The following is a 19100-nucleotide window of genomic DNA, read 5'->3' on the forward strand; positions in this document are numbered from 1 at the left end:
GCAGTGTGCAACGTAAGGGCAAATCCATAAAACGCATAAAAATGTTTTATTGTAAAGAACGTGCCGAAACCAGCATGGAAAGAAAGTATTGGCCAATTGTTCACGAACCCCCATTTCAGATACTTGTAAAAGACAATCATGTCAAGTCGATTGTGCCCAAGCAGTAAAGTGTTGCGATTATGGCAATGTGGGCACGATTACATGCCCACAATAATCGTTGGCGTTAGATTATGGTTGTCAAAACGGCCAACATGGAACTGTTGGGACACTGGGTGTATCGTACCTACATTAGTTTGTCAGCTTTATATATATATATATATATTAAAGAAACTTTCCATCAGGAAACTACAGCAGTAAACTGGTAGACTCCTGGTACGTTTCATATAGCCAGACAATGCCTGGTAGTTGCCCATCGTAAATGGCAGTGCATGGCGACCACCGCAGTCGTGTCTGTATTTAAAGTGACAAGTCACAAGCACTGCATGTTGCGATCAAATGTTTATTTCACAGTATCCGTATCATTCAAACAGCCGCGTTACTCTTTGAATGCGGTCAGCGCGTGGGTCCTGCCATGCCGCTCGTGGTGCGCTCGGAAGTTGGGGTGGCAGCAGAATTTCAAGGCCGCGATGGTGATCACGAACTCGAGGAAGTCGACGTGCCCATCTTTGTCATCGCCAAGGTCCCGCAGGATGCGGCTCACCACGAACCCATCCACGGGATTCTGAATGGAAGCACAACGGCAAGGAGTTAGAAAAGACTGGATTCTTGACCGAGTGACAGACTGCAAATACATGTACAACAATAAAGGGAGACACTTGTTAAGTGGCGTGCATATGCAGGTCATGCCACTGCATGTTGATTAACGGAGCAGCCGATAATAGTACTGCATATTCTCAGATCACCATAATGGCTGTGGCTTAACTGTAAATATGCTAACAAGTACTGCATTCAGTATTGACAGCTTTCATTGTAACCGACAGGACTAGATTCAAATCCCGTCTGGTTTTCTGACCGGATTGGGCTCAATGGACACTTTACCCTCCGACATCGCCGGATGAAGCAGATTAAGATCGCCAAAGAAACGTCGCTAGTTTACTTAGAACCACACCGGTGTCATAAAATAGTAAAAAAGGTCCACATTTGTTTAGGCGACAAACATTACTAATTGGGTGCATTGGTGTTTAAAACGACATGCATATTTCACGCCATCCAAACAAAAAAAAAAATCTTGATTGTGCGGAACGGAGATTCGAGGGTCAAAGCTAATAATTGAAAGGCAGAGTCGAAAATGGGACGATTAGAGGGACTCGTCCATACGATCAATCAAAAGCCACGTCTCACCTGGATCAGACTCTTGCCCTTATCACCCTTCAAGAAGCTCCTGAACTTTTCCTTCTTCAGACAATCTTTGACAGCGTTGTCGTGGGCGAGTTCATTGAAGGTGGACAGGAGCTTCAGGGTGGCTGCATGGAGGTCGGTCATCTTGGCAGAGGAGATGCACGGTCGAGTCGGCAAGTGAGAGGAATCTGCGAGGATAAGAGACAGATTTCCGTCCCCAGAAGATAATACACGAGGCATCTCATTTTACGCATCATTATGTGATAGACCACACAACTACCTTAAATCCTACTTTGTTTTTTTCGGTAAAGTCACGTAGGTAATAAAAACAACTACATTAAATCACGACGTTTCGGAAGCAACACAATCCTCCATCTTCAGGTGGAACCGCCACAGCAAAAATTACTGTAGCGAAGAAAAAGTAATTTTTTTTTTACCTACGTGACCGAAAAAAACCAAAGAGTATGGATCCTTGCAGTCACGAAGACTTAAAATCTAGAATTACCTTAATCCTAGCAATATCACACGGAACACTAGATTCCGTCCCTTCTAGCATCATCCCGGGCAATGCACCGAACCCAAGTAAACCACACGCCTGGCAAAGATCCCCACTATACAAGGCATATTCCCCAACACAGACGCGGTAGCAGCGGCGCGGGCACCTGAAAGCGACGTCTGCAAATGCACCAAGAACCTCTGCTGCCAATGTCGCGGCTTTTATGAAGCGCGGCCAGTGACGTCACCACTCACAGCTGCTCGCGCTCATTGCGCGATCGAGTGACGAGTTTCATTGATTGGTTTCGTTTTTCCGGTTTCCCGGCTCAATTACAAGGGAAGTCCGTGATGCGTGAGCACAGCAACAGCGTAAAGAGACAATGAACTGGGGAGTCGCGTGCCACGATGCTGCGCCATTGTCATCAAGCGGGCGTTTGATGGAGAGAGGCGTGGAGGAGTTTTCACGGAGACGAGTTTAATTTAATTCTGTATCGTTACTCGCAGCCCAGACCACAGCCTCCGCAGTGCCGAAATTACAAGTAAATCAGATGCTTGCGTTTTAACCTCAGAATTTGATTGAGACAGGCGTATGCACGTGGGTCTGCCGTGGTGTCATGGTTTGCTCACTGGATGTGTCATGCAGAGGTCTTCGGTTTCATCTCCCAGAGCGGCAATTTACAATAATGCCCACCCATCAATGTAAACACCGCAGGTATTTGATGGGTATGTTTTGCCAGCAGTACCTTGACAAAGTAATCACAAGGATGGTCACCTCCAGTATGTCAGAGCAGGAAATATGAATTGAGATTGTTAAAACTCACCAATGAAGACAATGTGCGTCAAATACAGTGGTCACAATATGATCCCATTACATTCAAGAAAAGGATAAAACACCAAAAACCAGTTCGCACAAAAATCGAACATTCCATAGTCACCGCTTCTGGCACGTCCTCCTTAAAGGCAACCTGGACTCAGTTGTGTTGCCTGGCACGATCCGGTGTGAAGCTTCCTCCCGGCCCATCGCGCCAACGCCTCGCATGTTCCTGGCGCTGTTCCGCCCACACGGGTTCTGCATTCGCCTTAGCGGTCTTCTCCTGATCGCTCTGTGCCCGCTGGCCAGCAGAGTCCTCAATTTCCGTAGCACTCCTGTCGAGCCCGGCGGCAAGATTCGTGTCGCCGCCGTGTGGCTGAGAATGAAAAGGGCCTGGATTGATCTCAGCTTGGCACAAGGTTTCATAATGTTTTTGGTGTTTTATCTTTTTCTTGAATGTAATGGGATCATATTGTGACCACTGTATTTGACGCAATTCACATTGTCTTCATTGGTGAGTTTTAACAATCTCAATTCATATTTCCTGCTCTGACATACTGGAGGTGACCATCCTTGTGATTACTTTGTCAAGGTACTGCTGGCAAAACATACCCATCAAATACCTGCGGTGTTTACATTGATGGGTGGGCATTATTGTAAATTGCCGCTCTGGGAGATGAAACCGAAGACCTCTGCATGACACATCCAGTGAGCAAACCATGACACCACGGCAGACCCACGTGCATACGCCTGTCTCAATCAAATTCTGAGGTTAAAACGCAAGCATCTGATTTACTTGTAATTTCGGCACTGCGGAGGCTGTGGTCTGGGCTGCGAGTAACGATGCAGAATTACATTAAACTCGTCTCCGTGCAAACTCCTCCACGCCTCTCTCCATCAAACGCCCGCTTGATGACAATGGCGCAGCATCGTGGCACGCGACTCCCCAGTTCATTGTCTCTTTACGCTGTTGCTGTGCTCACGCATCACGGAATTTACTTGTAATTGAGCCGGGAAACCGGATTAACGAAACCAATCAATGAAACTCGTCACTCGATCGCGCAATGAGCGCGAGCAGCTGTGATTGGTGACGTCACTGGCCGCGCTTCATAAAAGCCGCGACATTGGCAGCAGAAGTTGTTGGTGCATTTGCAGACGTCGCTTTCAGGTGCCCGCGCCGCTGCTACCGCGTCTGTGTTGGAGAATATGCCTCGTGTTGTGGGGATCTTTGCCAGGCGTGGGTTTTACTTGGGTTCGGTGAGAGCCGTGCATCGCCCAGGATAATGCTGGAAGGGACGGAATCTGTTCCTCTGTGTGATATTGCTAGGATTAAGGTAATTCTAGATTTGAAGTTTTCGTGACTGCAAGGATCCATAATCTTTGGGTTTTTTTTCGGTAAAAAATAATAAACCTTTTTTATTCACTACAGTAATTTTTTGCTGTGGCGGTTCCACCTGAAGATGGAGGCTTGTGTTGCTTCCGAAATGTCGTGGTTTAATTTAGTTCTCTTTATTTTTATATTACCTACGTGACGTCACCGAAAAAACAAAGTAGGAATAAGGTAAATTTGTATTTAAAGCTTTCCTGACTGCAGGAATTAATATTCTTGGTTCTTTCGGTAAAGTCACGTAGAAGGGAAATAATACAAATATATTGTGTAATATTTGTATTTTAGTATTTCCCTTCTACGTAACTTTACCGAAAGAACCAAGACTAGGATTAAGGTAGTTTGTGGTCGATCACATAATGATGCGTAAGATGAGATGCCTCGTGTATTATCTTCTGGGGACTGAAATCTGTCTCGCTCTGCCGTGTCCTCGCAGATTCCTCTTGCGTACCGACTCGACCGTGCATCTCCTCTGCCAAGATGACCGACCTCCATGCAGCCACCCTGAAGCTCCTGTCCACCTTCAATGAGCTCGCCCGCGACAACGCTGTCAAAGATTGTCTGAAGAAGGAAACGTTCAGGAGCTTCCTGAAGGGGGATAAGGGCAAGAGTCTGATCCAGGTGAGACGTGGCTTTTGATGATCGTATGGACGAGTCCCTCTGCTAATCATCCCATTTTGGACTCTGCCTTTATTTTTTAGCTTGGACCCTCGAATCTCCGTTTATCACAATCGTTTTTTTTGGATGACGTAAAATGTGCATGTCGTTAACCACAATGCAGCCAATTATTAAGGTTTGTCGCCTAAACCAAATGTGGAACTTTTTTTACTATTTTATGACGCCGTTGTGGTTCACAGTAAACTAGCAACATTTGCAATGTGAGTACGCCGTTTTTCTTCGGCTATCCAATCTGTTTCATCAGGCAATGCCGGATTTGTCAAGGTCTGAGGGTAAATTCAATGTTATTGGGCCCAATCCGATCGGAAAACCAGAGGGGGCTTTTAATCTAGTCCTATCGGTTACGATGGATCGTGTTTTAATACTGAATGCAGTACTTGTCGGCATATTCACAAACATTATGAGGATCTGAGAATGCAGTATTATCGGCTGCTCCGTTAATCAACATGCAGTGGAATGACCTGCATATGCACGCAATTTAACGAGTCTCCCTTGATTGTTGTACGTGTATTTGCGGTCTTCCATTCGGTTCAGTCTTTTCTAACGCTTGCTGTTGCGATTTCCTTTTCAGAATCCCGTGGATGGGTTCGTGGTGAGCCGCATCCTGCGGGACCTTGGCGATGACAAAGATGGGCACGTCGACTTCCTCGAGTTCGTGATCACCATCGCGGCCTTGAAATTCTGCTGCCACCCCAACTTCCGAGCGCACCACGAGCGGCATGGCAGGACCCACGCGCTGACCGCATTCAAAGAGTAACGCGGCTGTTTGAAATGATACGGATACTGTGAAATAAACATTTGATCGCAACATGCAGTGCTTGTGACTTGTCACTTTAAATACAGACACGACTGCGGTGGTCGCCATGCACTGCCATTTACGATGGGGAACTACCAGCCATTGTCTGGCTATATGAACCGTGCCAAGAGTCTGCCTGTGTACTGCTGTGGTTTCATGATGGAAAGTTTGTTTTTTAATTTATATATAAAGCTGACAAATTAATGTAGGTACGATACACCCAGAGTCCCAACAGTACCATGTTGGCCGTTTTCACAACCACAATCTAACGCCAGCAATTATTGTGAGCATGTAGTCGCGTCCACAACTTGCCATCACAACACTTTAGTGCATCGGCACAATCAAGGTGACCTCATGGTGTCCTTGCCAAATCTGGACTTTTCAAGTATCTGAAATGGGGTTTGTGAACGAGAGTGGCAACTTATTTCAACGCTGGCTTCGGCACGTTCTTTTCAATTAAAAATAATTATGCTATTTATTGATTTGCCCTTGCGTTGCACACTGCCAAAAAGCCCCCTAGCAAATCATGGGTTTTGTTCTAAACATTTCCCTCGTATACCATATTGGACATCTAGAGCATGACCGTTGCACGTGAAATATTTGTTTCAGATGGCTGTGGGGGCATGTGTTGTGACCAACTTGGACACTAAGAGTTTGAGGTGCTTCTTTATTAACAAGCACCATCGGGGGTTAATACTTTTAAAGTAATTCCGTCTGATAATCGACAATACTCATGACAGTTGGTAGGCTGCCTGACTGGTGACGCCCCGAGATGGTAAAGACTGAGACAATGGTGAAGACTTCAGCAGCACGATAGGTGATCTATCTTTGTATGACAGCTCTTATGCCAGCAGACCTGGCTCTGCCTCTGGCCACACCCTTTCTTGGTGTCCCCCTTCTGTGACCTTTCTCCTAGATCCCCCTGTCGTGAATAACCTGGCTGACATCAGGGCTGCCAAAGCCGCAGATTCCTTTCCCTACCAGCAGCCTGCAATATGCTGCTACGTTATTATTCTATGCCACTACACGCGCATGGTCTTGTCTTCATTTGTGGGAATGACCAAAAAATACCGATGCAAGTCTGCTTCATTCAAACTTCATACAGGTAGAAACAACAATCCCACACTGCCCATCAGGGATTATTTGTCTGTCGTGCATAGCCACGCCCTCGATTTGTATTTCATAGAGCGCTTCGGGCGGGCTCAGCACCACGTGACGCGCCGCCCCACGTAGGTTGCGCCGCGTGACACGGATCGCACAAATGCGCTGTCCAACCAAGTTCCTACCTGCCCACTCCGAAAGAACGTGTTATTCCTACAGAACAATGCCCCATGCATTTATAGCTGTATTGAGCGATAGTTTATGGTGCAATTCCTATGAGAACGCATTTGAATATGTAACCACACTTTTTATAATTGTACTGCCTGGAAAAAATAGTTTAAATCAACTAGATATTTTTGGTTCTTTTGGTAAAGTCACGTAGAACGGAAATAAAAAAAAAAATGATCACGACGTTTCAATTGCAACACAAGCAATCATCATCAGGTGTGAAAACCACAGCAAGAAAATTGCTTGTGTTGCAATCGAAACGTGAGAATTTTATTGTTTATTTTTTATTAGTTTCCTTTCTACGTGGCTTTACCGAAAGAACCAATATGCAGTCACGAACGTTTTAAATCGAAATTCACCTAAAGATAGTTAAGACATTACAAACACTTCAAATTACCGCAGTTTGCCAATCCTCTTGAAATGACTGTTTACGTGAAGTATTCACAATCCTTCAGGATGGAAGGAATTAAGTTTGAAGCAGACCTATATCCTTGTAGTCACATTGCCACAAATCAAGACGGCCATGCAGCAACATGTCCCAAAGGCCATCTGCTCAGTCTCATACTTGGTACGTTTGAGGGAAACATGCATAACACACGAGACCGAGGGAAAGTGTGAAACGTCTAAATCTTGACTTAAAGCTTTCGTGCCGGCAGGAATTCATTATTTGGGTCTTTCGGTAAAGCCACGTAAATAGAAAATCAATTTTTAAAAATAGCCAGACACGCCGGAGTGGTTATAAGCAGGGTGTGGACGGAGAGAGCTGGGCTGTTCTGCTAGGTCAACTCTGGGATGAAGCCAAATCATTACTCAATATGAATTCCTGCAGTCACGAAAGCTTTCTTTGGGTCAGCTAACAATGTTGTTTTGCTAACAATGTTGTTTGAACTTCAAATGAACGTGCCCAAATTGTCAAAAATATGAATTTGCCAACGTTCACGCTCACCAATGACACCTGCACTGCATACATTTTGAAGTACCGATTTGGCAGGAAACACCATTAGTCCACCTTCCATGGCAAGGACCTTTGGTTGTGGAGGTGGCTCTACAATGTTGTGGTTATGATAAGTTGTGGAAACGTTGCTCTTGCAGTTTGTTGGAAATATTTGGCGTTGTGGTTGAAAAACATCGTCACTAAACACGTGGTGTTCCTAATACGATTGTTAATGCATCTATGTTGAGGATAGGTTACCTTGGTCAAAAACCACAGAATCACATACAATGCAAATATTTATTCCACGAAAATGCAAAGGGAGTGCCAATTGGAGGTACAAACTAGAACCGGGCAGCCCATCCTACCAATTACTTGGGTCACAACTTTATGAATCTTTCAGTTATGAAGCCACAGAACTGCAAGCAAGAAATCCATTCCTGGCACGTTCAGTATTACATGACTATTGATGGTAGTCGTCTATTGCAACTAGCAACACAGGGAGACCACTGCAGTAGTTTATATTACCCACAATACCAAGCCACAAGCCCACCACGTTGATGCAACCACAAAGGTTTATTTCATAGTATGCGTATCATTCAAACAGCCGCGTTACACTTTGAATGCGGTCAGCGCGTGGCTCCTGCCATTCCACTCGTGGTGCGCTCGGAAGTTGGGGTGGCAACAGAATTTCAAGGCCGCGATGGTGATCACGAACTCGAGGAAGTCGACGTGCCCATCTTTGTCATCGCCAAGGTCCCGCAGGATGCGGCTCACCACGAACCCATCCACGGGATTCTGAATGGAAGCACGATAGCAAGAGTTATGAGACGTGGACTGGATCTTTGTGACAGACTGAGGAACATGGGTGAAATCTACAGCGATTAAAACACTCGTGCGAGCGTGGCTTAACGCCAACAGCCGGTTTATGTGCAAGACACGGCTTTGCTTCGTTTACCAAGCAAAGGGGTGAAACCCTCGCATTTTGGGATATTTTTATTGGAACGGCTCAAATAGATGAAAGCATATGCCAATACTCACACCATCCACCAACTAAAGATGAATATCCTTCAGGTCAAAGGGTCGGATAAAACAAGTTGCATGCAATAAAAGGGATTTCGCACAGGTGCATTACCCACAATAGATGACCGAATTACTTGCACATGTAGAAAACGGCATGTTGACCAGAGGGGATGAACCATTAATCCAAAACGCAAAGGACATAAGTTGCACTACATGCCTGCCAAAACAGACGACTCGACTAGCATTGATATACATCGATGTTCTATGCAAAACTAATTAGGATGTGTCACGAATGCATTTTTAGACAACTTTCCGCCAAAAGCAATATGCGCTCGACCTTTGAAGGCATGAGTTCAGCTGTGACGGGCAGCTACGTGACCAGCCGGCGCTATAGGCAAAGGGGCCACGACTCGAGCAGGAATGCCACGGTTCTACTAAAACGCGTTGAAGTCACTTATATGCTCCCTGGTTAAACCCACACTGCCAATAATTTATAGCAACATTTCTCAAAACCAGAAAAGGCGCGAGGAAGACCATTATCCAGCAGTTAACAGGCAATAGACTTTACGCATACATGGTCAGGAAAAGGGAGACTGAAAGGTACAATCCCAAGTATTAAAATCGGAGACCGAAATAGGAGGTTAAACGGAGGGCCTCGCCCATGCGAATATCAAATCTGCGCCTCACCTGGATCAGACTCTTGCCCTTATCTCCCTTCAGGAAGCTCCTGAACTTTTCCTTCTTCAGACAATCTTTGACGGCGTTGTCGTGAGAGAGCTCGTTGAAGGTGGACAGGAGCTTCAGGGTGGCTGCATGGAGGTCACTCATCTTGGCAGAGGAGATAAACCTTCGAGTCGGTACGCGAGAAGAATCTGCAAGGACACGATACAGACGGGGAGACAGATTTGAGTTCTGTAAAGGCAATGCACACAGCACCTCATTTTACGCATCACAATGCGATGGACCACACAAAACGATCTTAAATCCTGGCAATAGCACGTAGCGCCAGCTTTGTTCCAGAGGAAGTTTGTCCCGTCCGGCCTCATCCTCGGTAAGAGCGGAGTACTGCCCCCCCCCCCCCATAACCAGGTAAACCCACGCGTGGCAGAGCTCCCCACGCCATAAGGCACCTCCACCAACAGAGCAGCGGTAGCGGAGACCTGAACGTGGCGTCTGCAGCTTCAACAACAACAACGACTGCTGCCCCCCGTCGCTGCTTTGCGAAGAAACGATGCAGATTTCAGTCCCGTGAAAACAATGCACATTTTTTTTTCACACGTCCTGGCAACATCGCGTAGCGCCAGCTTTGTTCCAGAGCCAATTTGTCCCGTCGGGCCTCATCCTCAGCCAGAGCTGAGCACTATTCCCCAAACATCGACAAAACCCACGCGTTACACAGATCCGCAAGACATGTCCACAAGCAGCAATTTCAAGACCTGAACGTGACGTCCGCAGCTTCAACAACAACGGCTGTGGCCCCCTGTAGCCGCTTTTATGATGCGCGGCCAGTGACGTCACCACTCACACCTTCTCGCTCTCATTGCGCGATCGAGTGATGAGTTTATTTGATTTGGTCCCGTTTATCCAGTTTCCCAGTTAATTTACAAGGCAAGTCCGTGATGCGTGAGCACAGCAGCAACAGGCAATGAACTATGAGGCGCGTGCCACGCGCCCCCAACCATTGTCATTGAGCGGGTGCTTTGATAGTGGGAGGAGTTTGCACGGAGATGAATTAAATTTAATTCAATCTGCATTGTCACTTGAAGCCGAGACCACCCCCTGTAGTGCCGATTATAACACGTAAATGGAATGCCCGGGTTTTCACTACAGAATTTGATTGATACGGAAGCATGTATGCGGGTCTGCCGTGGTGTCATGGTTCGCTCACTGAATGTGCAGTGCAAAGGTCTCCAGTGTGATCTCCCAGAGCGGCAGCTGAATCAATACCCATCCAGCATTGGTAACAGATAATCCACCGGCATTTGCTCAGTATGTTTTGACAGCAGTGACAAACTGTGTTAAACAATGAGAACACGTTCTCCGAGTCGAGCAACTCGCGCTCTTCATTGAGCGTAGCTTGATCGTGATTGGTGGAGTTGGCACGCGTTTCCCATCAGGCGCTAGGATGCCGTCACAGGCGGCAGGATTCGTGTCGCCCCCGCATGGCTGAGAATGAAGAGGGCCCGGATTGTTCGTTGATTGGCACATCGGTGTTTCTTATTTTTTAAATCCTTTATATTAAGTTCACTTGCGTGCTTGCTTAGGACCGTGCAAATCTTTCGGTCGTTTTTTAACCCACTTCCCGTGATCCAATCGGGCTGACATCTTCCACACAGACTCGTTGTGCGTGACAATTAATGTTCGTGAAAAAATTTTCTCCAAAATTTTACACTTGTTAGGACAAAAATATTATATTTAATTATCAATTGCTTAATGGTGCAATGCAATCATCTGACCCATAGATGGCAGCGATCTCAAGCCAGAGGACGAGACGACTCTAGCCGCCACACATATAAAGGATTTATAGTGAAAAACTTTGTTTTTACGGGTTATACTTGTTCTGGACTATTATCAGAGCATATAATTATCAGTGACATGTGAACACTCAAATGAAGATGGTCAGGATACATTTCCATACGATTTAAATTTCGATTTAAAGCTTTCGTGACTGCAGGGATTCATCGTCTTGGTTCTTTCGGTAAAATCACGTAGAATGGAAATAATAAAATAATAAAAAATAAAGCATAATAAAATAATATAATAATAAAAATATCTTATTTTACAATAATAATAACAAAATAATAAAATAATAGTATAAAAAGTTTTTTATTATCGTTTATTTGTATTATTTTATTATTTCCATTCTACGTGACTTTACCGAAAGAACCAAGAAGATGAATTCCATACGATTGTTATTGTAATAATTTATTCCAGTTCAAATATATGAACTGTTGATCCCCTTTTCCCAAATGTGTACAGATATAGATGAGGATTGTGATACCCATGTATTTCTCCCCAATCTGTTATCACCACAGGTCGTGCTCTTTTATATAACAATATTTTAATGTGTCCAGGAACAACCATCAATAAAATGAAAAAAACTAGTGTAGGTCTTCTTGGTTCTTTCGGTAAAGTCACGTAGAAGGGAAGCAATAAAATAATAAAACTAATAAAACATAATAAAACAATTCATTCAGACGCTGTCGCCTCGGCAGACCTGGTTTTCACCTGAGGACGGCTGCTTGCGTTGTGGCCGAAACGTCGTGAAAATTGTTTTATTATGTTTTATTATTTTTATTATTTTATTACTTCCCTTCTACGTGACTTTACCGAAAGAACCAAGAAGATGAATCCCTGCAGTCACGAAAGCTTTAAATCGAAAACTATTGTAGGGTTATATATCTGGCTGCTGGCGGAAAGGATTAACTGCAGTGTACGATAGTACTCGCATCAGCAGGCCACAGTATATACGGGAGGGGGACATCTAGAGGAACGTTCATAGAAGGGGTCCATCGGGAAGCTCCGGGAACCCGCTAGTAGGTTCCAGAAGGGGGCGTGGTCGGACGGAGCTAAGCTGGGAGCAAAAGAGGGGGCCCTGAGTGGGAGCTTGGGGCTGTTGCTAGAAGTGGAATCCCCGTCGTCGCCGCCGCTCAACACCATTGTCATCTCCTCGTCTTCATCCGTTTCTTCACCATCCAGGGGTGCTGTTAGTCATGCAGCCTATCAACTGTTCTTACCAAGTAGTACCGCCGACAATAGATGGTCTTAATTATAATAGTATGCACCCAAGTAGGGTGTGTATATATCCCGATGGTGCTCGTTACACATTCCTGCGGAGGGAGCTGGTAGGAACGTTGGGTTGCTCGGTCAATGGCCAGGGTCAACGGCGGCGTGGTGTATTCTGCAAATATGGCCGACTGAGGGCGGGCACAAGCCAGCGTGAGTAGGTGAAACGTTGAGTTTTATAATGGCACCACGGGGTGACCAGCCCCTCCCCACCCAGCCCCTCCCTGCACGACAGACACAATAATCCCCTGTGGGCTGGTGTAACCAGGAGGTTCCTACCAGTTAAACAGGTTCAAGTGAAGGTTCTGCAGGATTAAAGAAATTAAGTTTAAATCAAGCCAAATTGTATGATTTTCTGGTGACATTCCCACAAATCAGAGGCCACGCACCAACATGTCCAGGAGGCCATCTGTACACAATTCACACGTGTTCAAGTCATATTTTGTACATTTGAAAAAAACATCCTTAACGAACGATATGGCGTTAAGGATTTTTGGGGCAAGTGCTAAATGTCTGTTTATTATACAAAACTGTTTTTACTTCAAATAAACGGTCCAGATTTGGTGGGAAACCATCCCTCACACCTTCCTGCAGCACACCTTGGTCACCGTTGTGGCTAAAGTGTTGCGGTTAAAGTGCTATTTGGGAACGTGGCTTTCATGTTAATTTGTGGGGGGGGGGGGGGTAGAAACAGATATAACCATTGGTACCATTTTGACACATGGTTTTTGGTTAATATTTTACTTGTCAAAGCATTTCCACTGATATTACAGATCAAAAGGCTAGCTTGTCACTGGAAAAGAACGTGCAAGAAAGCCAGATCACTGGCCAATCACCAAAGTGTTTATCAAGAACACCCAGGGAGTGTAAACCGAGGTATGACAATGAAGTGCATATCCTTTGGTTCTTTCGGTAAAGTCACGTAGGTAGAAAAAGACTGTTTCAATTGCAGCGCAAGCAATCGTCATCGCCTGACGAGTACGATTCCTGCAGCCACGAACGCTTCAAATCTAAAATGAATAGTGCAGCCTATCCGACGTAGTGTTGCAAACTTTATTAATCCTTCGTTACGAAACCACATAACTGAAAGCAGGAAACGGATTCCTGGCACGTTCCATAGACTTACCCTGGCAGCTGCCCACTGGCCATTGCATGGATAACCACTGCGGTTGTTTTTATACCCAGAGTATCAAGGTCAGAAGCACGCCACGTTGATGCGATCAAATGTTTATTTCATAGTATCCGTATCATTCAAACAGCCGCGTTACTCTTTGAATGCGGTCAGCGCGTGGGTCCTGCCATGCCGCTCGTGGTGCGCTCGGAAGTTGGGGTGGCAGCAGAATTTCAAGGCCGCGATGGTGATCACGAACTCGAGGAAGTCGACGTGCCCATCTTGGTCATCGCCAAGGTCCCTCAGGATGCGGCTCACCACGAACCCATCCACGGGATTCTGAATGGAAGCACAACAGCAAGGAGTTAGAAAAGACTGGATCTCGTGATCGACCATAAAAACACTGGCAAAATCTACAGCAAGCGATATCCGCTATAAAATAAAATCGCAAATCTGTCTGTCTGTCTGTGTGTGTTGCCGGACCATACACAGTTTCATTGGACGGCGGTTGCCCCTGGCAACGGGTAGCGACGCATTCGCTGCGGGGTGGACGCTATTTTTAATTCCCGTTTCAAATATGCGCACGCATTAACACGCGACTCTGAGGTAAATTCATCAAAGTTTCACGTCCTCTTCACTCCCCCCCCCCAACCACAATGTGTTCAATTACTATTACAGGGTCGGTAGATAATAAAATTATAGCGTTTAGACAGTATTATTGTAGCGCGGGGGGGGGGGGGGGTAACGGCCCCTGTACCCAGCCTCAGCCAGGTGGGCAATTTAGGCGAGGCCGGAGGCTCTGCACGGTACTAGGCCTCGACATCCCACCACACTATAGGCCGTACATATTACTGCACAGCGGCCCAGGAGATCGTGGCTGGGGGGGGGGGGCAGGGGTAGCAGCCCATCTGTGTATATATGTAAGGTTATTAAGAAATATATTTTTCACCCGGGCAACGCCAGGTACTTATGCTAGTCCGCTATAAAATTGCGTGACAATGCAGGTCATTCCACCACGTTGATTAACCGAACAAGCCAGCCACAATACAGCACGCGTTAGACAATACTGGAACTAGACAGACTGCTAAAACTGCGAACACAAGTAAAACCTACAGCAATCAAGTGATACGCGGTTTAATTGCATTCTAATGCAGGCGATTTCACTTCGAGTTAATAAAAAAATGTGAGCAGTCAATGTTTACGGCATATTCCCAGGTAACATAATGGACATGCATTATACATTAGGTACTGCATTCTCAGATTAACACGACCCATTGTAACGTGCAAGACTACATTAACTCACCTCTGGTCTTCGCATCCGATAAGCACAGAGCGATGACGTCACCTGTATCCCCTCTTAAGACGTTAACAGAGCTTTCTTCACAATTCTGGCTGTCGCCTGCAGCCGATTGTAACTACCAACAAAACATCACCGAAATTGTAACGGTGGGTTTGCGCTCCACATTGGTGTGCTGGAGTAACCAATTGGCACGGTTTGTTTACGCGACAAACCTTAACAATTTGGCGGTCAGGTTTAACGATGCATGTATATTTTCATGATCCAACCCAAAATAACATTTACGCAGAAACGGATGTTAGAAGCTACAAGCTCAATGATGAAACCGGAGACTCCAAAACGGGATTATTAACGGGCGGGACTAGTCCAGACGAATATCAAAATCCACGTCTCACCTGGATCAGACTCTTGCCCTTATCCCCCTTGAGGAAGCTCCTGAACTTTTCCTTCTTCAGACAATCTTTGACGGCGTTGTCGCAGGCAAGCTCATGGAAGATGGACAGGAGCTTCAGCGTGGCTGCATGGAGGTCGCTCATCTTGGCGGAGGAGATGCACGGTCGAGTCGGTACACAAGAGGAATCTGCAGAGCAGAGGACACGACAGAGAGCGAGACAAACCTCAGTCCCAGGAAGATAATACACGCGGCACCTCATTGTACGCATCACAATGCGATGGACAACACGTTGTGCCATTTTTTGCTCCAGAGCCAACGAGTCATGCCTGGCCTTATCCTCCGCTAGACTTGCGTACTGCTCTCAACGATCCCAGGCAAAAACCCAGCGTTGCGGCACAGAGCTATTAAAATTTTATTTAATTTCAATCACGAGCAAGCCTCTGCCTTGAACAGCCAAAGAGAACAGGAAAAAAAACAGGAGAACACATGTCCAGAACCCGAACAGAGGATCCTCTTGTAACAACCAGTGCCCTTACAGCAGATGCACAGAGTACGACGCGATAGCGCTTCCCATCCTACACACCCTTTAAAGCAAAAGGCAAAAAAAATCACCGTCGCGAAGGAAAATACCGTTGCGGCACAGAGACCTGAAAGCGCCGTCTGCAACTTCAGCAACGACTGCTGCACCCCCCCCCCCCCCCCGTCGCGGCTTTTATGAAGCTCTGCCAGTGACGTCACCACTCACACCTGCTCGCTCTCATTGCGCGAACGCGTGATGAGTTCATTCGATTTGGTCCCGTTTAGCCAATTTCCTGGATATTTTCCAAACAATATCTTTGGTGCGTGAGCAGAGCAGCAACAGGAACAAAACGCGATTAACTGGGAGACGCGTGCTACGCGATTGCCCCCCCACCTCATTGTGATGACGCGTGCCCTTGGTCGAGTGAGGAGTTGAATAAATTGCACGGAGACAAATTAAATTATAATTATTCAATTTACATCGCCGCTCGCGGTAATCTGGGATAGGCTGCGCGACTCGTGTCACCCCGCGTGGCTAAGAATGAAGACGAGCCTGACATGCACTCAGATAACATGGTCAGACTGAATTTTCATAGAAATGATATATTTCGATTTAAAGCTTTCGTGACTGCAGGGATTCATCTTCTTGGTTCTTTCGGTAAAGTGACGTAGAAGGAAAATAATAAAATAAATAAAATAAAACATAATAAAATACAATTCTCACAACGTTTGTGTAGTAGTGACTATTTGTGTAGTAGTGACTAATCCCGTATCTGCATTTCCCATAAATATGCTAAATTCCTCTTGATATGCAAATCCCTTTGTCAAGGCGCCCTTCCCCCTCCAAACCAGCTTAAATATACGCTGCCAAGCTTGGTGGTGTTCATTCAGACGCTGTCTTTTCGACAGACCTGTTCTTCACCTGAGGACGGCTGCTTGCGTTGTGGCCGAAACGTCATGAGAATTGTATTTCATTATGTTTTATTTTTATTATTTTATTATTTCCCTTCTACGTGACTTTACCGAAAGAACCAAGAAAATAATATATAAATTTTATATCCCAGCACGGGTGTGTGAACTCTTGACCTCCCTGTGCCCAACTGTTTACGTTAAAGATGAGGGCTGTAATCCCAATTACCTTTCCCTAAACTGTCAAGTAACACCACTGTCGTTCTTTTTTTAAAATCCTTTATATTAAGTTCACTTGCTTGCGCGCTTACGACCGTGCAAATCTTTCGGTCGTTTTTTAACTCACTTCCCGTGATCCAATCGAGCTGACATTTTGCACACAGACTCGTTGTGCGTGACAATTAATGTTCGTGAAAAAAATTTTCCCAAAATTTTCCACTTTTTAGGGAATTTTTTTTTTCATATTTAATTTAAAATACCAATGTGATAAAAATGAAACTCTTACTCAAGAAAACCAGAAATGAATAATGAAATAAAACCGATGCCACGCATATAAAGGATTTATAGTGAAAAACTTTGTTTTTACGGGTTAATTTTTATTACACACGTTTATGACACACTTTTATTAAAATTGCCCTGTTGTCTGTTTACATATTTTCAAATCTTTGACGCTTAATATCTTCGGATCTCCGATGTCTAACGAGCGTGAAAATTCAAGATTTAATTTAAAAAACCGTCCAGGTCCACCGATCCTTGGCCTCTTCGTGTTTTTTTAATCTATTTTTTTATTGCACTATTTCAAATATATACAATTATCCAGACAATAATGGATCGGTGTTATTGTATGGATTGATATATTAGAATGAATATGTACATATACAAACATATACAAAACATTAAAATAAATGAGGTAACAAACACGTTTTTTAATGCACACACGTTTTATTTGTACTCAAAAAGTAAAAAATAAATTATTTTGACCCCAGAATTAATAACATTTGATGTGCTGAATAAAAGTAGGTAGTTTCCTTTCCATATGTTTAATTTTATTTATGCAAGGGAGGGAGGAAGGAGGGTTGAAAAATGTGACGTCACATCAAAATGCGCAACTTTAAATAAATATAGACAACACTACTTAATTAAATAGACTTTTTAATACATGTTTCATCCTACAACATCAGAGTGCAGCACCACATTAAATACGCACGACAATGACAATAGTTTAAAGCGATTTGAAGCATGTTTTATTTGGGGGGGGGGGGGGCAGAGCTTTGTGGCGTCATATTTGAGGGGGGGGGGGGGGGTCTGACTTTTTGTGACGCCGTGTGACGAGGGGGGGGGGTGTCAAAAATCGTCCAAAATCGCGTGACGTCATTTATGGACGACCCCTTTTCCCTCAACATTTAGAAACGTGCGTTTAGAGTATTTGGCTTTTATACATTTTCACATCATAAGCCACTTCATTGTGCTATCATTTATGGGCAAGTCGCTTCTGAAAAATAACCAATGGGCTTCAACTGGTAAAATCTCCAGTATAAATAAATATTCTGATTCTGAAATGAAAATTTTTAATTTTTTACCTACGTGACTTTACCGAAAAAACCTAAGAATATGAAAAAAATAGTTACGTTTTATTTTATTTATAGTGATTTTCCTACCCTTCCTATACTTTACAATACCTATCGTTTGTTGCTGTTGTATTGTTTGCTGTTGCAAATCTCTAACCCAACCTGACTGAATATTTGAGAAAAACATACCTGTCAAACCCATCTCTGAAATGGTCTGGAACCCGTGCCCTTATAAATCTCAACGTTCATCATACAAAGTCCCATCACAAGGGAGAAACAAACAAATAGACACAACACATTTATGATGCCCATATTGAAACGGTATGGACCTGAAACACTCAAATTCCCTGTACAAAAATAGGGGTAAACCGTATGAGTTGACAGGTATGGAAAAGGAGCTTAACATCTCATCGGATTTCTCTTCCACTCTAAAGATTCGAAGTGAACTCCATTTTTCGATTTCAAGCTTTCGTGACTGCAGGGATTCATCTTCTTGGTTCTTTCGGTAAAGTCACGTAGAAGGGAAGTAATAAAATAATAAAAAAATAAAACATAATAAAATACAATTCTCACGACGTTGCGGCCACAACGCAAGCAGCTGTCGCCTCGACAGACCTGGTTTTCACCTGAGGACGGCTGCTTGCGTTGTGGCCGAAACGTCGTGAGAATTATTTTATAATGTTTTATTTTTATTATTTTATTATGTTTTATTTTTATTATGTTTTATT

At 44.6% G+C, this 19100-nt stretch overlaps 4 protein-coding genes across 6 annotated transcripts; 1 reads left to right on the top strand and 3 right to left on the bottom strand.

Annotated features, from left to right (window-relative positions):
- Nucleotides 1-485: 485 nt before the first annotated feature.
- LOC144736858 (protein S100-A1-like) lies at nt 486-2092 on the bottom strand. The gene is made up of 3 exons (XM_078619510.1): nt 2001-2092; nt 1342-1526; nt 486-721 (listed from the first exon to the last, which is right to left on the bottom strand). The coding sequence occupies exons 2-3, from the start codon at nt 1480-1482 to the stop codon at nt 536-538; spliced, it is 327 nt and encodes a 108-aa protein (XP_078475636.1). The 5' UTR covers nt 1483-1526; nt 2001-2092; the 3' UTR covers nt 486-535.
- Nucleotides 2093-3683: 1591 nt separating this feature from the next.
- On the top strand, nt 3684-5521 carry LOC144736831 (protein S100-A1-like). Its single transcript, XM_078619476.1, has 3 exons — nt 3684-3812; nt 4468-4652; nt 5281-5521. The coding sequence occupies exons 2-3, from the start codon at nt 4512-4514 to the stop codon at nt 5464-5466; spliced, it is 327 nt and encodes a 108-aa protein (XP_078475602.1). The 5' UTR covers nt 3684-3812; nt 4468-4511; the 3' UTR covers nt 5467-5521.
- A 2801-nt stretch (nt 5522-8322) lies between these two features.
- On the bottom strand, nt 8323-10341 carry LOC144736825 (protein S100-A1-like). Its single transcript, XM_078619469.1, has 3 exons — nt 10225-10341; nt 9476-9660; nt 8323-8563 (listed from the first exon to the last, which is right to left on the bottom strand). Exons 2-3 carry the CDS (start codon nt 9614-9616, stop codon nt 8378-8380), a joined length of 327 nt encoding a protein of 108 aa, XP_078475595.1. The 5' UTR covers nt 9617-9660; nt 10225-10341; the 3' UTR covers nt 8323-8377.
- A 3444-nt stretch (nt 10342-13785) lies between these two features.
- On the bottom strand, nt 13786-16116 carry LOC144736839 (protein S100-A1-like). 3 transcript variants are annotated; one of them, XM_078619485.1, is made up of 3 exons: nt 16024-16116; nt 15378-15562; nt 13786-14024 (listed from the first exon to the last, which is right to left on the bottom strand). In XM_078619485.1, the coding sequence occupies exons 2-3, from the start codon at nt 15516-15518 to the stop codon at nt 13839-13841; spliced, it is 327 nt and encodes a 108-aa protein (XP_078475611.1). In that variant the 5' UTR covers nt 15519-15562; nt 16024-16116; the 3' UTR covers nt 13786-13838. The 3 variants fall into 3 exon arrangements, with proteins under 3 accessions (XP_078475611.1, XP_078475612.1, XP_078475613.1); XM_078619486.1 differs by having other exon boundaries at nt 16007-16062; XM_078619487.1 differs by having other exon boundaries at nt 15989-16043.
- Nucleotides 16117-19100: the final 2984 nt, after the last annotated feature.

This window comes from Lampetra planeri, chromosome 63 (assembly GCF_965212315.1).
Source record: "Lampetra planeri chromosome 63, kcLamPlan1.2.h2, whole genome shotgun sequence".
Taxonomy (NCBI): Eukaryota; Metazoa; Chordata; class Hyperoartia; order Petromyzontiformes; family Petromyzontidae; genus Lampetra; species Lampetra planeri.

What these genes read in the sequence shown, in the direction of transcription:
- LOC144736831 (XM_078619476.1), top strand. Translation starts at nt 4,512, where the DNA reads ATGACCGACCTCCATGCAGCCACCCTGAAGCTCCTGTCCACCTTCAAT. An exon ending in AGGGCAAGAGTCTGATCCAG is followed by an intron (nt 4,653 to 5,280) that starts GTGAGACGTGGC and finishes TTTCCTTTTCAG; the next exon opens with AATCCCGTGGATGGGTTCGT.
- LOC144736825 (XM_078619469.1), bottom strand. Translation starts at nt 9,616, where the DNA reads ATGAGTGACCTCCATGCAGCCACCCTGAAGCTCCTGTCCACCTTCAAC. An exon ending in AGGGCAAGAGTCTGATCCAG is followed by an intron (nt 8,564 to 9,475) that starts GTGAGGCGCAGA and finishes GCTTCCATTCAG; the next exon opens with AATCCCGTGGATGGGTTCGT.
- LOC144736858 (XM_078619510.1), bottom strand. Translation starts at nt 1,482, where the DNA reads ATGACCGACCTCCATGCAGCCACCCTGAAGCTCCTGTCCACCTTCAAT. An exon ending in AGGGCAAGAGTCTGATCCAG is followed by an intron (nt 722 to 1,341) that starts GTGAGACGTGGC and finishes GCTTCCATTCAG; the next exon opens with AATCCCGTGGATGGGTTCGT.
- LOC144736839 (XM_078619485.1), bottom strand. Translation starts at nt 15,518, where the DNA reads ATGAGCGACCTCCATGCAGCCACGCTGAAGCTCCTGTCCATCTTCCAT. An exon ending in AGGGCAAGAGTCTGATCCAG is followed by an intron (nt 14,025 to 15,377) that starts GTGAGACGTGGA and finishes GCTTCCATTCAG; the next exon opens with AATCCCGTGGATGGGTTCGT.